A 15,788-nucleotide genomic window follows, 5' to 3' on the forward strand; every position below is an offset into this window, starting at 1 on the left:
CCTGTTGAAAACAAGAGTTTGCTTACTCCAGATTATCTTCCCAGTTAGCAAGGCCATTGGAATTCATAGTGCAATACAGTTGAATGAATGTCACATATAGCTGATGGCTAATGCCTATGAAATTTTTTTATCTGAATTTCAGTACTTAGCCTGCACTGGAGATGAAAGGGACATTCATCCCAGTGCCATATGACATGTTCCTCTTTTTAAAAAAGCTGCAGACAGGAGGAGAAGAGGATTGGGTAGGGAAGGGATGCTTAGCATTTAACTTGCTCCCTCAGACACATTTCCATCTTATAGGGAGTCCTTCATCTTTTTGTATGGCTAACTGTGGTTATAGGCTTAATACTTCCAATCAGTATATTTCGTACAGTGTGTCTGGAAAAAGTTGCAACAGAGATCTGAGGCATGTGTTTACTGAAAAAAAGGCATCGAAAGACATACATAATATGATAAAAAGCAAATCACATAAAATATTCTTCATTATATAGACTGATGGAATAGCCTTTTATAAACTTTAAATTCATTTGCATGTTACAATTATTTATTACATAAGGGATAACCTTATGGACAAAAACAAAGCAAACAGCCCTTAGCAATGCAGCGGTGCAAAAAGACTTGTTAACTACTACACCACAAATAAATTGCTGGTAGGCTTTTTCTTTCAGATACATATCTATAATTCCCCCCTCCCCCCCAATTTATAGGCATAGAGGATTAAAAATCATTTTGTGAAACACTGGGTACTTCAGAATAAGCATGTGACCTTGAAACTTTTGATATTGTTCACTCAAGTAAAAGAAATATCACTACTTAACAGGACACCTTTCTAGATTCAAATGAAAGGCTGAATGAATAACTGACATTTGTTATATCTTAACACAAAAAGCAAGTTTTCTACACTGATCCTCCATGAATTAAAAAGCTGATTCTCACATCTTCCATTTATTTTAAATCCTTTGCTTATATGTATAACTTAAGCACAACTACAAGAGTGCAATTGTTTTAACTTGTGCATTATTTCCCTTCCCTTGAATTACAGTACAAGTAAATATTTTTTGTGGGGGAAAAGAGGCAACTGTCACACTAGAAAAATAAATTGTCTCTGACTTGCTTACTAATGGAACTTTGAGAACATGCTGCATTCATTTTTAGAAAACTGTTCTCACAACATAGGAAAAGAATGCACCTTTTGATTAAACACTCTCACTCCAAAATATCATATAGAGGTTCTTTCTCCCTAAATGCCTGTTTACTGATATATTACCATCAGTATAATTTGAAGAAAGAGAACACACACACCCCACCTCCAGTAACTGTGCAAAGATAATCCAAAGGTCAAATGTCTATTTTCAGGGAATGGAGAGGGATGATTTGCCATCCTTTTGTCATGAGCATTCAGACTTGGCACATCCAACTATGCAGATGTGAGACATTAGTGAAATCACAATCAAACCATGCAATCATTGGCAATAGGTCTCAACATGCAAAGTGTTACACCAGAAAAGGTCTAAAATAAAAAGGAGCCAAAAATCACACACACAGTTTCATTTGCACAAACACTCCACTCTTGAATATTTTTAGTAGCCTCTTTCCACTTTCTGTTAATTTTTAAAATGTGGTTGTGAACTCCCAGTTAAGATCTAAGAGGACATGCATTGAGAAGCTGCCCAGCTTTTGGAGTGGAAGATATACTATCCCTGAACTACAGCATGGTTGCCCAGCCCAGGGAAATTCCCAGCCCAAATGAGCCCTCCCCAAGTCCTTCAAATACTAACAAAAAGCCTAGATGTAGGCATGCTATGTCCCGGGAAGGAGGCAAAAGGAAGGAAACCTCCTTAGCCTAGATAGTTGTAAAATAGTCACTTAACACAGTAGGAGATAAATGATGAAAACTGGGCTATGAATGGGGGAAAATTGATTAGAGGGCTTTCTATGTGATTATCACAGGATGAAAGCAGTGATCTTATTTGATGGAAAACTTTAAACATTAACCAAGTCCATGATAGATTCTAAATTATATAATAACTTACTTAGCATTCAGATATTCTGTACCAGGATTCCATTTAATTTAAACCACTTTGAATTATTACCTTCAATAATCTAATCTATCAGTTTATCCAAACATCATTCAGTGGAAAAAGTTAGTTTAGTCTTCAGTAGCTGGATGTAACTACAGTAAGGTTACCAGATTTATTTTTTTTCAATGAATCCGGGGACACTTTTCAACTTCAGTCAAATTCAGTGGATTTTGTCAGGGGACTGATTTGTAAATCTGGTGACTGTCCCCAGGAAATGGGGATGTCTGGTAACCTTAAACTACAGTGGTACCTCCAGTTGCGGACGGGACCAGTTCCGGAGCTCCGGTCAGATCCCGAGGATTCCGTAACTGGAGGTGCCTGTTCTGCGTATGCATGCAGCGCGATAAAGCACTTCTGCACATGCGTGCAGTGCGCAGAGCGCTTCTGTGCATGTGCGAGCGACGAAACCTGGAAAAATACTTCCGGGTTTGCCACTTTTGTAAGCCGAGGTTCTACTGTATTTCGAAAAGAGTGCAGAGTTCAAGACTTTAAAGGTGAAGAAAGTTGGTAAGAAATGAATTAAGGAAATAAACAATTTTTAAAGGCCTGAAAAACAGAATGAAGCAGTTCGTCAGAAAGTAGCATGGGGAGAAAATGTGCTGTAGAGATTGTGCTATGTGGCCCAAAAAGACAGTTATGTAAGTCTTGGATTATGATAAATCAGAACTCAATCTTTTATTTAGAACCAGATATCATACTAGATGCTATTTAGTGATTGTAAAGATATATCTTGTTAAGGTTACATAAGTCTTAACAACTGAGACAACAGGGCTTCACGCTGTGACAAGGGCCAGTAAGCAAATATTTACTCATTTCTGTCTAGGGAGATATCCTTATTGACTTTCAAAATGGTGCTTTAATGGGGCCATTTTTGTATAGTCATGCACAAATATGTAGTGTTACATGTATTCTAAAATATTCTAAAATGTTTTCCTTAGAAAAACCCTGATATGTTGTGATGATAGGTACTAAAGGGGCAATTAATGCATAAGCAGGACATTTCTGAAGGAACTGGGTATTTTCACAATATTCAAAGGCTGCAATTCTAGATATACTTACCTGGACTCAGTGAGATGTACTCCTTAAGTAGACATGTAAAGAAATACACTGTAAATCAGCCAGTTACACCTAGGCAATCTGATGCAACACTGAACTAGGCCATCAGAATTGGGCAGTAAAAGTACAGAGGCATAGGAACTCATCACATGACTATCATGCAAATGAGTCCATGTTTTAGCTTGTCTATCAAAAACCTGTCTTACCAACCTACCTACAGTAAAAAATTTAAGATAACTTACCAAGATTAGGCAAAAATGTTCTTTTCAATATACACCAAAAGCATTCATTGAGGAAAAATGTACATAAATACAAAGCATATTTAACTTTCAAATTGTATACGACAAGAGATAAAATAAAATGGGAGACACTTGGGGTCAGTTTACACATACCAGAGTTATAATTTGCACATGCATCTTTGCTTGGTGAAAAAAAGATACCACAGATCATCTATCCCACATAGAGCTTTTAAACTTTGTAAACCTGCCAATGGTGCGGCATGTTTATCAAGCATCAAGCTTATTAGGGCAGGTATCTACCTCCATTGATTGTACAAACTGACCCTTTGATTCCTTATATTTTGTTCAACACTTTCTTGCTTAGAGTTTTCCAAAGCTGCATTGCCCACTATGAAGAAAGCTGCAATTTGCTAATTTCAAAGGATGAAAGAAAATAGAAGTTTGTTCTTTTCTCCTTCCTATTTAAAAAGCCCTTTTAAGGCAGGGAAAATCATGCATTAACTGTGACCTTGGAGCACACATACAGATAGATACAAGCAGCTGCTTTAAGTTGATTATGCTTTGCAGAGTTCACAGTTGGATTTCATTGTCTGCCAAATCATTAGATTAAAAACCCCTACCACCCTTTCATTCCAAAAGGGTAAATGTGTAGCAGGGTTGGAAACACAAAGCATACTGTGAACTACAGACTATTGCACATTTCAACATAACACAATTGAAAATTAGGGAGTTTAAAAGATAATACACTCTGTCACACAGAAACATACAAACGAGCTTGTGCACAGAACTCAAAACATGAACAGCAAACACCACTGTAGCCAGGTGGCTTGTGTGTTTAGTGACCTTTAGAACCCGGTCCAAACTGATTATCAGCAATACATTTTTTTGTTTTTGTTTTTTAAAAAAAATATTTTGAGACCACATCATTTGATACACATATATATAATTCTGTGGTCAGGAACAGACAGATGTAGTTTTGCAATACTAAATAAAAAGTGCAAAAATGTTTCAAAAAATAAGAACAAAATTAAAAATATGGAAGCATAAGCTAAAAATTGTCTGCATAGCTGAAATCTATTTAAAGCAAGTCCTTGGTAAGGGGTGCTGACAGGAGAAGGGACTCTCCCCCCCCCCCAGGTCTTCTGCATGTTTGCTTAACAGAATGCAAAAAATGTCATTTTTGTCAGCTTTTAAACAATTCACAGACAGTTCACGCCTGTATCCTTAGACACCATAGTTGTAGCAGTACCTCCTTCTACAAGGAAAACAGCTGTGCTGGACTTTGAGCTGACTACCCTATCACTGCCATTGTTGTTGACTTCACAGTCCAGTGGTTCTGTAGAGATGACCCATGTTGAAGGGCGCCACCGCTTAAGGGAATATGGTGTTTTCACACGTTTCTTGATCTTTTCTCCTGAGCCAGGTTTGCCATCTAGGGATGACTCACTCACTAAAAATAAGCAGAATATACATAGTGTCATACAGGAGGAAAGAGCAGAAGAGGCGGAAAATGACGATATAGAATCTTATCAAAAGCAATGGATGACAGGATAAGTAGACTTCAACAAAGCAGTCCTGGTAACCAGAAATACTCATCAAGAACCACAAGAATTAAAATCCAGGGCTAAGCTCTCTCTCTCTCTCTCTCTCTCTCTCTCTCTCTCTCTCTCTCTCTCTCTCTCTCTCTCTCTCTCTCTCTCTCTCTCATGCTATATATATATATATAGGCATTGACCAAACTCAGACCTGTGATAGCTTCATCAAGGTGGTAACCTTATGTGCTTTCAGAATAAATCCTGGGAACTAGGCCTACAGAATGTACTATTAGTCATAAGTATTGCCATTTCTGTCACTTTATGAACATGATTCCATTTTTTAAAGGATTCCACATTTTACTAGAGACTTAATGTGCTGTCTTGGACCTGTTTTTGTGTCTGAAAGCTTAGCTGCAGAATCAGTTGGAGCAGGTGGTACAGCTCTTGCTCGAATGTACCATATTAGACTTCGTGTGAGGATGGCCTTGTTCGATTGCTCTACCATATAACAAGCTTCTTATACAAAGAAAACTAGCATGAGAGGGAGTCAGGCTCTAGTCTAGTCTTTCTATGGTATCTCTTTTTACATGCATGGAGTTTTTCTGATAACAAGGCAACATTCAGGCATTTGATTCCCCACCTGTAATCTAAAATGCTACAGTTGATCAAGAGACCTTAATGTGATTGCATCGATTACATAGCCTAATACTTACGGATCCTTTTTTGTTAAAGAATCAGATTTAAAATGGCAGATTTCAAAATGAACTGCTGCTTCTTTGTGTTAATTTGAAACCTTAAACTTCCTTTAGCAATGAAAATGATAGATCCATCGGGGGCAAGCCAGAATTAGAAACCATGTTTGAAGTGGATTTAAAAATCACGGTATGGCAAACCAATTACAGCCGTTGCTCTGCCTCCTAAGAATTTCAAACCTAAAAGACTGGTGTGCTGTGCCAAGAAAAAGAAAAAGTACCTTTAACTGTGGTTTGTGTTTGGAGCTCAAGCCATGGTTAGAGTTCTCAAATATGTTTAAGTGTAAAACACAGTTGGCACAAAGGATGAATTAAGCTTATGCAACCTCTACCTGGATTCTACTGGTCTTGTAATGGGAAGAAGGCTCTACTGTCTCAATTCTATCGTAGCTTACCTTAATATGAATAAATGTTATATTCACAATACTGAACCATATTGTACTTGAGTGTTCTTTTCAGCTTCCAACTTCATATAACAAATTACAATAGTGGGATTCAACTACTGGTAAACAAAGCAGTAATACAGTCGTACCCTGGTTTTTGACCAGTTTAGTTCTTGAACGTTTTGACTACTGAACGCGGCAACCCCAGAAGTGACTGTTCCGGTTTGCAAACTATTTTTGGAAGCTGAACATCCGACAGGGCTTCCGCAGCTTCTGATTGGCTGCAGGAGCTTCCTGCAGCCAATCAGAAGCTGCACTTTGGTTTCCAAACGTTTTGGAAGTCAAACAGACTTCTGGAATGGATTCTATTTGACTTCCAAGGTACAACTGTATTTATATATGTGTGTGTGGCACCAACATCCATAACTTCCATTTACTTATTATGGAGCATCTTCAACTTAACAATGGAGAACAGCTCTTGAGAAAAGAAAGGTTTCTAAAATGTGAATTAATTAATTCCCAATAAAATAATAGGCTACTACAGTAACTCTAAAATAATTTAGAATATAACACATTCTAAATAATTTTAGAATACAATACTGGTTGTAGAAAGTTATGTTAAATAATGTAACAAATCTTCTAGTCAAACTTTGGTTCATTCAACTATAAAGCTTTGGCTGAAGGAGAGTGCCATGCTACTTTTTAAAAAGGTGAGTCTACTGTTGCAAGTCACTCATTTATCTGAAGAACTAAAGCTCACACACTTCTAAGAGAGGTCAACAAAACAAGTATTGCTGAGCCCCTCTGGCAGTATTACAGTTTTCTCAGAAGCAAAAAATATTTAAACTCCTTCCTAATTTATGTTTTAAACATAACAGTCGAAAAAGAGAAGGCTGAAGGGGTATTCTTCACTGGGAAGAACAGAAATAATTTAATTGGTACAAGCAAAACCACAGCACTGGGAGTTAAATCTTCCTGGTTTGGGAGGGTGGAATTTGATTTTTAGGTTGTTACCCAAGTCAACAAGTTTAATTCTGTAATATTTTTACAAATATCCACTGATAAACCCCACAAAAACTCACACTGCATACTACAGCCGTCCAAAACATTTGTGGCTGATAGATCCAGCGAGTTAGGTCTCTGTGCTCTTCTAGTATGGACCTGTCCAGAATTTGGTGCTGTGCTCTGACTACGGAGGACAGAAACGTCTTGTCCTGGACACGGGTTACTGTTGTTGTTGTTGGCGTTTGTTCTACCATTATCCAGCGAGCGTTCTCTCCTATCAACCAGACGATCGAGAATGCCCTCATCATGGCTCACTTGCTGCTCCCTTCTCAACAAGGGCTCATGCTCATCAGGGCTCGAGTTGATATTCAGACGGCTGTCCTCTCCGCTGAACTGGTTCTGCAACATTTCCTGGGCCCTATGGACCCCTGAGCTGGATGCTTGGCCACATGGCACTGTACCATTCACATACTGGGTTGGTACAGCATGAGAGGCTATTGTATGGCTCCTTCCTGCCACTTCATTTGTGGTAACTGTTACCACATGAGGTTCTGCAGAATTGATAGTGTTCATCTTGGCAACTCCAGTTTCGACCTGCTTCAAGTTTGATTTGTGCTTCCCTCCAAATTTCAGCCGAGGCTCCTTTGTTGAGTTTTTGGTGTTTATAGGTAGGCTAGTAGGCCTCTTTGGGAGGTTCTGCTGCTTAGGAAGAGGGTAGACCTGAGCAGGCTGAACATCTGGAATTAGACATGCCTGACCATTTGCAACTTGCGTGAAGTCCTGCTGCCCTGTTGCTTCTACTGCCAGTTTTATCAGTGGATACAGCAAGCTGGAGCTAGTGCTGCTGAGTGGATCTGGCCCACTGAACTGCTTAAGGGAATGCTCCATCAGATTCTCATCAGAGCTTTCCTTCAAATTCTTATCCACTTCCTTTGGATCCAGCTTGTTGGTCTCCAAGTCCTCCTCTGTTAGTTGCAAACAAACAGGAGTTGGCCCAAGTGGCTGCATGCCATTTGTAGCACCAAGGTTTGTTTCACCTGAGTAAGGCATCTCGGATATGGTGGTCATGCCAGTGCTCGGAGTGAGACCTGTAGTGTTGGTGGTGGTAGTGCTGGTTGACAAGCTTGTGACACTAGTTTCAGGACTAGGAATGCGAGCTTGTGCTTGCTGTCGCTCGTAGTTAATAGAGTTTCTGTTCTTCTCCCCAATCGTCAGTGGTGTGCTGGATGATGAAAGCTCAGACGAAATATTCTTCACTATGGTGTCAGTGTGGTGAATGGAGTCCTCAATGTAAGATGACGAAGAGTAATCTTGATATGGTCTGATCTTTGGCACACGCCTATGGTGTGATAGATTTCTTTAAAAAAAACGCACAAAGAAGAGAGTAGGATTAAGAGCATGTAGATGATAAATTCTTCTAACATAAAGGATCTAAAATGCAAAATAGTTTCTGTAGCAAGCAGAACTATCATGGGAATTTTGCTGAGTGTGTGTGTGTGTGTGTGTGTGTGTGTGGCGGTGCTGTTATGTCATGGACCTCAGTGTGATGGCCTAGACTTTTTTCCTTCAGAAGCTGTATGTCACCATTCTAGCACCCACATGCCTACTTTAATTTTATCCCATTCGTAGCACTATTATTTCAACACTGTTCCAAATGTGGGAACAGGCATAATACGGGCTTTGACAAGTGCTATTTTGGACTTTTGTCTGGAAATGGCCTCAACGATCATGTTGTAGCTGCACTTATGGCACAATAAATTTGTGGTTGTCAACCTGCCCTTGGATTGAATTTAACTATTCATATTATAAACAGACCCACTGAAATTAATGGACCCAAGTTAGCTGATGTCACAGACTGGCTGGACACTGAGGAGTGGTGGCTGGATACTGATGAGTGGGAGAAGGGGTGGGTTGGAGACTGGCTTGGAAGAAGGGATCAGTGATCTGACGAGTCAGAGGCAGAAGCTGCAGTACTGGAGAGTGAAGAACACAAGCAGGAGGAGGAAGAGATAGGTCAGGCTGGTATAAAGGGCTTTCACATCTCCTCCTGCCCCCACCTCTCCTGCTCCACTGTCTCTCAGGACCAGAAGAGGACTGAAGTGGGAGGGGCAGAAACAGGTCACAAGCAGACATAGTCTTCACCTGCTTGCGCACCACTCGGGTGGGGGAGATACATAAGTGGAGGTTGGGGTGGGCTACTACTGCCTCATTGGGTGCACATCTGGGAGTAGCTGCAAGGCACAGGGCTGATGGACATGCCTTTTCCTAACTTGTAAGTGTACTTTTGTCAAGAAAGAGTTATTCCTCACCCTGGACATTCCTTGCTGGACAGTGCTGTGACAGATGACTTACACAGAGATACTGTCTAAGGGAGAACCACATTTTCCCGAGCACTGAATTATCATGATTTTAGAGTTCAGGGAAAAGGTGACATCCTTGAAATCAAAGTTCAACCCTGAGATGAGAACTGAAAGCAATAAATGTAATACTTAGGTGCATATACAATGTGCTTTTTTAAAAGTTTCATTGATTTTTGGAATCAAATTGTGAAAACAGTGCACACTTAGTACTACTTACCGCTCATTCTGCATAGCTGTAGACTGCATAGGGTTGACTGTTGGGCTGACAGATTTGTTCCTTTCCCAAATCATCATGAGTTCAGCCATCCTCTCTTCAGCACACTGGGCTGTCAGCCGAGCTTCAGCATCCTGATCCCAACAGTCTTCAATTGTCTCTTTCAGTGACCTCACAGCCTGTAAAGTAAACCAGCATTACATTCTGCACACTTTTAAAGCTATGCTTCAACACACATTCTAGGACTCAACAATGAAACAATCTCAAAATTACATATCCTGTGTTCTAAAGGGTCAAGAAATGTTACACGATCCTGTGTATATTTTCTCAAAAGCCAGCCTTACTAATTTCAATGGGGCATCTCCCAGGTAAAACTTTTAGAAAAATACTACAATGAGTAAGTAATCTTGTCTGTACTAAGGTATGTTATTACTTGATCTGGTGCAGCTAAGATTCTCTTTAAAAGCAATTCAGTCTAGGTTCGTTTGACAACAGAGTTGATAAAAGAACTATATGATTTCACAAACAGGGAAACAGAAATTATTCTGAGCATGTTGATTGCAACAGTGAGATATTTTTTAATCATGTTACATGTTTTCAAAATATGTTACAAGGTGGGTGGTAGAGGTTGATAAAAAGGGTTTCAGGTCTTTATACAAATCTTACTAAACAGACATGGTAGCTGTAAGAGAGAGGGCTTGCAGAGAGCAGCCCACTCTGCTTACTTCTACCAGCTGGGAGAGCAGCAGCGAGAGCAGCAAGTCTGGGAGGGAAAACCAGGAACAGGAAGTGGTAAAGTAGGGTCCAGGGCTCTGCAAAGTCCTGGAGGCTCAGCTCCAGGCTGGGAGCAGGGAAGCAGGGGCGGAGCTAGCTTCAGCAGGGGCTGGAAAGGGGGGGTAGGTAGAACGGCACCTCAGGAGCCTGGTTTGGGACCACGGAGGACCCGTAGAGCAAGGAGGAGGGGCGTTTGGATGCCCAGTCTTAAAAGGGGGGTCAGAGCCCGCGAGACGCCATTGCAGGCTTCTGCCCCCTGCAGAGCAGACATGATTTGAGACATCTCACCACTGTGTATAGCATGCCCAATAAAACTCTGAAAAATCCAGAGGATGTGTGGAGTGCTTACTCGGGAGTAGCCAACACCCGTCTATGACAGCAGCTATAATCAGATTACTGAGAATGAGGATGCTTACATCTGTTACTTCTATTGTGAATGTTAATGAATTAAGAAACTGAGCAAATGAAATGGAGTCTAGTCCAAAAACAGAGTATGGGACTTTATTGTATTCATGAGTCTGTTGGACTGACATTGCCTGAAATAACACATTAAACTTTTATAATAAAATATATTTCAAAGCACATTAATGTATCCTGCGTAGTGATCAAGACAGTGAACTGGGCATTTAAAGAGCGCATACACAAAAGATAGACTAGGTTACTGACTCAATCATGAAATGTCCAGCCCATACTTGTATCTTGCACTCAAATATTACTTTTTATTAATTTTAGTTTAGTTTCCCAACAACAGCAACTTAAATATTAAACCAATGTTATGCCTCCAACTCCATAACCTAGCATCTTACATATGATTTCCAAATGAAAAGGGGAAAAAAATGGTAGCATCTTGCTTCTCTCACCAAGCTGTTCTCCTTCCAGGCCTCTGGGAATTTTGGTCGTTGCTTTTCCCTTGAAACAAGAACTTGCATATCTTCAAAAGTGGGATGGTTTCCAACTTCTGTGTGGAATGCTGCCTGGAACTCTGGCACTGATTCTCCTGTTTACAGAGATAATATTTTAAACGTAAATAAAAAGTCCAAATAGCTCTGAAATGCCCAAGCATAGCAGGAAGATGCCTATCATATTTTTCCCTCATGCATCCGAACCAATATTTGGTCCAGTTGTACTGTAAGCTGCATGTGCTATTGGCTTACTCTCGCTCTTTTGCAAAGTTGATTGACAAAATTGCCTAAGCTCTGCAAATATGTTATGCCTAACATATGCAGCATTTAATGGACCTTGCCTACTTGAGGACCAGGACTATTGTACAATGTATTTGGATGGTTTTGTATTATTTTACTGTTTTAACTTATGTCAATAAAGGCTAGTAGCAGTAGTAGTATTCTACAAGTTCATGGATGCATTATTTTATCCATTCCTACATTGACTCAAACACAACTGTATGGCAATCTTTGCCTCTTCTTCCACCCAATCTTGTAAATTCCTTCCCATGTGATCACATGTGCAATCTATCCGAAAAATCCTAAGAATGATCTAGGGAAGTTCAACAGATATGACATGGATCACTAAAAATGATGCGGCTCAAGGATGTGGACAAGGCGTTTGGATTGGTACAAGTGAATACCTGTGCTCTGGACCCTTGCCCTTCTTGGCTGTTAAATCCAGCAGGGAGAAGACAGCTGCCTGGGCCAGGGAGCTGGTCAATGCTTCTTTATGAGAGGGGCCAGTGAGAAGACAGCTCCTTAAGAAACCATCTCTAGATTCTGAGAACCTCGGTAATTACCGGCCAGTTGCCAACCTCCCTTTCTTGGGAAAGGTTGTTGAGTGGGTGGTTGCTGACCAGATCCAGGTGCTCTTGGAGGAGACTGATTTTCTAGATCCATTTCAGTCAAGGTTTCAGCTTGGCTTTGGCACACAAACTGTGCTGGTTGCCTTATATGATTACTTCTGTCAGGAGAGAGACAGGGGCAATGTGTCCCTGTTAACACTCCTTGACCTCTTGGTGGCTTTCGATACCATTGACCACTGTATTCTCCTGGAAAGACTATCTGAGCTGGAAGTGGGCTCAATTCTATTCCCCCATATTGTTTAATATCTATATGAAGCCGCTGAGTGGAGTCATCTGGAGTTTGGGCATGTGTTGTCAGCAATATGTTGATGACAACACAGCTTTATTTTTCCTTTACATCTGCAGGTGTGGCAGTGGATGTGCTGGACAGTGTCTTGCCTTGGTAATGGACTGGATGAGAGCAAATAAACTGAAGCTCAATCCAAACAAGACAGAGGCACCATTACTGCGGGGGTTCCCTAGACCAGATAGGTGGGAAACAGTAACAGCAAAGGGGGAGGAGCTGCCGGCTCTCCAGGGGCAAGCCTGTCTGCCCCTCCTGCTGCCGCTGCCCACCGCTTGCAAAAGTGGAGCGTGCTGGCAGCGATGGGAGGAGAGGAACGAGCAGCTCTTCCTCCTCAGAAGCCGCTGCCAGCACAGGGGCAAGCACCAGAGCCCCGAAAGGAGTGCGCTGCTGCTGCTGCCGACTCTCCAGGGGCAAGCCCGTCTGCCCCTCCTGCTGCCGCTGCCCACCGCTTGCAAAAGTGGAGCGTGCTGGCAGCGATGGGAGGAGAGGAACGAGCAGCTCTTCCTCCTCAGAAGCCGCTGCCAGCATGCGAGCGACGGTGGGCGGCTTCGGAGGAGGAAGAGCTGCTCGTTCCTCTCCCGCCCCCGCCCCGCCCCCACCACCTGCAAAAGTGGACCACACTGACAGCGGTGCAGGAGATCAGCTCTTCCTCCTCAGAAGCTGCTACCAGCGTGCTCCGCTTTTGCAAGCGGCGGTGGGCGGCTTCGGAGGAGGAAGAGCTGCTCGTTCCTCTCTACCCCCCTTCTGTCGCCGCCAAAGCCGCCACCATGCGCTCCGCTGGCAAAAGCTCCTCCCTCGCCCCCTTTGCCGAGGAGTGGGCAGCACGAAAGCTGCCGCCTTTGCTCCATAACACTCAGCAACTTTTTCCTTTCTGTTTTAGGAGGGGGAAAGTGTGTGTTATTGTCCGAAAAATATGGTAAGGGTGGTCAATAAATTGAAATAACAAACAACAACAACAACAACTAAAGGATTATAATTCTGACTAACTGGACTTTCCTCACGTACTTCATTCAAAAAGCTGACATTTTATTTTTCAAAATGTAAACATTTTAGGGACATATTTATTCGGAAGCTCCCCATATACCTGGTTTGCCTTGGTTAACAAAATATGAAAATCCCACAATGTGCTGTTTTAAGAATCCCCCCCCCTTCTTTTGTGGCTTGTGCTACCCATGCAAAATTTCAGATGTCACTGATCTGCCACACATATATATTTTTCTGTGTGTGCATGCGTGTGTGGCTGTTGGTGGAGATTGTGTATACCACCAGCCACCCAACAAACCTCATGTGGACCTGTCCATAGTATTCATTCAGCTTTACCAACAGTAACATATAAGCTTTCCTTAATACCTAAAGCTTATCAGCAACATTACTTTATCAGGCACCAAGGCTACATATTTCATCATGAACTATAACATTCAATACAACTCTGAAACACTAGATGGCACTGAGTTCACTGTTGCATACAAACAAGAGAATTGGGATTTACAGCAAATCCTTACAGATCTCAATAGCAACACCTCCCCCCCCCAAGACCCAAAGCCAGTGGATGTAATCGGAGTAGGAGAATTCCAGCAATTCCTCTATTACCTGGGAACAGGTCTGTGCATCTCATAAAAATCTCCCAGTAGATTAGGCCTAGTGCATACATATCTACTTGTTTTAGAGCGGATTCGCAATCCCTCAAGTTCACAGCTCCTTCCAGCACTTCAGGGGCCATGTAACGGATTGTACCAACCTGCAGAAAACATGTTGTGACATTCTTACATTAGCACAGTATTTACAAAATCCCGTCTATTGCCCTTATCTTTAAAAGGAATTAAGTAGAGCTACCCCTCCCCATTTATGTTTGCTTCCATTCTCAGGGTGGTATCTCTTGAACAGAAAGCCTTTTCAAGACCATACTGCCTTGCTCTGGACTTATTAACCACATTTATAATAACAACCATGCCCATTCTATTGTGTTCTCGTTCCCAATAAAAGTCTTTTATGGCATGATCTAATAGTTTTAAGAAGTGGCCATAAGTGGAACAGGAGCAAAGCAATGTTTAGCTAAAAAGTTCAGTATTTCCTTGACCTCAAAATTAATAATAAAGGTTCTCTTATTTCCAGCAGGAGCACAAAGAGCGACAGCTGCTTGTGGGGCAGATAGTCTTAGAGATATATTTGTTCATTCACACTGAGCAGGTGACAGTATCAGACCATTTCTCCACCTCTATTTGGCAAAAGGAAACATGAGGAACTGTTATTTTTAAAAAAAGTGAAATAATGACCTTTTATAGCATTTTATACCATCCTCCTTTCAGTATAAAAAGTGAAATAGTAAATCTGGTATTCTGGGAACAGCTATACTTAAGATTGTTATGCAGACACAAAATTTACATTGTACCTTTAAAAAGAAATAAAAACCTTGCATGATATACTGAGGCACTTGGGATTTTTAGGTATCTTGAACTAAACAGCAGAGATTACCGGTAATTCTCTTTCAATTTCCCCTTTTCCAGATTCAGTTATAAATTTTAGTTACTGAACTACCTGTAGAGGGGATTTCAATCTCATCACCTGTCAGGGGACCTCTGTACAGGGAGCCTCTGGCTCTCCTGTTGACCAGCACTTTGCCCAGTGAGAGCAGCAGCAGCAGGTCAGGTGGGAGGAATGAGGAAGTTAGTGAGTTGGAGGGTTCCCCTATGCTAGAGAGCCATTGCAACACCCTGACCAACAGGTGGAGGGGAACAGGCAGCCCCTTCTGGCACGCCACCAAACGTAAGGTCGGGAGGAGGCATTTTGGGGTGCCCAAACTCTTATGCTGGGCACGTAACAGGAAACGTCCACTCCTGGATTCTGTGAGTGACTGAGAGGTCATGTTTTCTGCTATCTCTGCACTGTAAATACTATGCACAATAAAACTCTTAAAGACAGAGCAGACTTGGGCGTCTTTACTCAAGAGTAGCTGCAACAGCACCATTACATCACCACTCAGGTTAAACACACAGCCATTACTGGAGGTGTTGGAAATATCTGTTGACATGTTGCAAACAAATAATGGGCACAACAGGCTGAATGGTAATGTTTGTAACAAATTTTTTTACTGGTTACTTCCTAACATACAAATCAAGTCCAGGATGTACACCATATACAATCCCTAACCAAGGTATATAATCTACCGTAATTAATTAAATCCAATGCAGATATATTTCTTCCTTTCTTAATACATTCTTGTTTGAGTTCAGTCCTCGAATGTGATTAAGGAAAGGTATGTTAGGAAGTAACCAGTAAAGAAACTTTTTAAATAA

General features: G+C 41.4%; 1 protein-coding gene across 3 annotated transcripts in view; it reads right to left on the bottom strand.

Annotated features, from left to right (window-relative positions):
- Positions 1-400: 400 nt before the first annotated feature.
- Positions 401-15,788, bottom strand: part of BMPR2 (bone morphogenetic protein receptor type 2) — a 78,553-nt gene continuing 63,165 nt past the window's right edge. For all 3 annotated transcript variants that reach the window (XM_035137434.3, XM_035137452.3, XM_088671963.1), the window contains 5 exons: positions 14,086-14,233; positions 11,260-11,396; positions 9,629-9,804; positions 7,129-8,408; positions 401-4,826 (listed from right to left, as the gene is read on the bottom strand). In XM_035137434.3, coding sequence (XP_034993325.2) covers positions 4,576-4,826; positions 7,129-8,408; positions 9,629-9,804; positions 11,260-11,396; positions 14,086-14,233 — 1,992 coding nt within the window. In that variant the 3' untranslated portion in view covers positions 401-4,575. The remainder of the gene's footprint in view (positions 4,827-7,128; positions 8,409-9,628; positions 9,805-11,259; positions 11,397-14,085; positions 14,234-15,788) is intronic.

This window comes from Zootoca vivipara, chromosome 1 (assembly GCF_965207765.1).
Source record: "Zootoca vivipara chromosome 1, rZooViv2.hap1.1, whole genome shotgun sequence".
Classification (NCBI taxonomy): domain Eukaryota; kingdom Metazoa; phylum Chordata; class Lepidosauria; order Squamata; family Lacertidae; genus Zootoca; species Zootoca vivipara.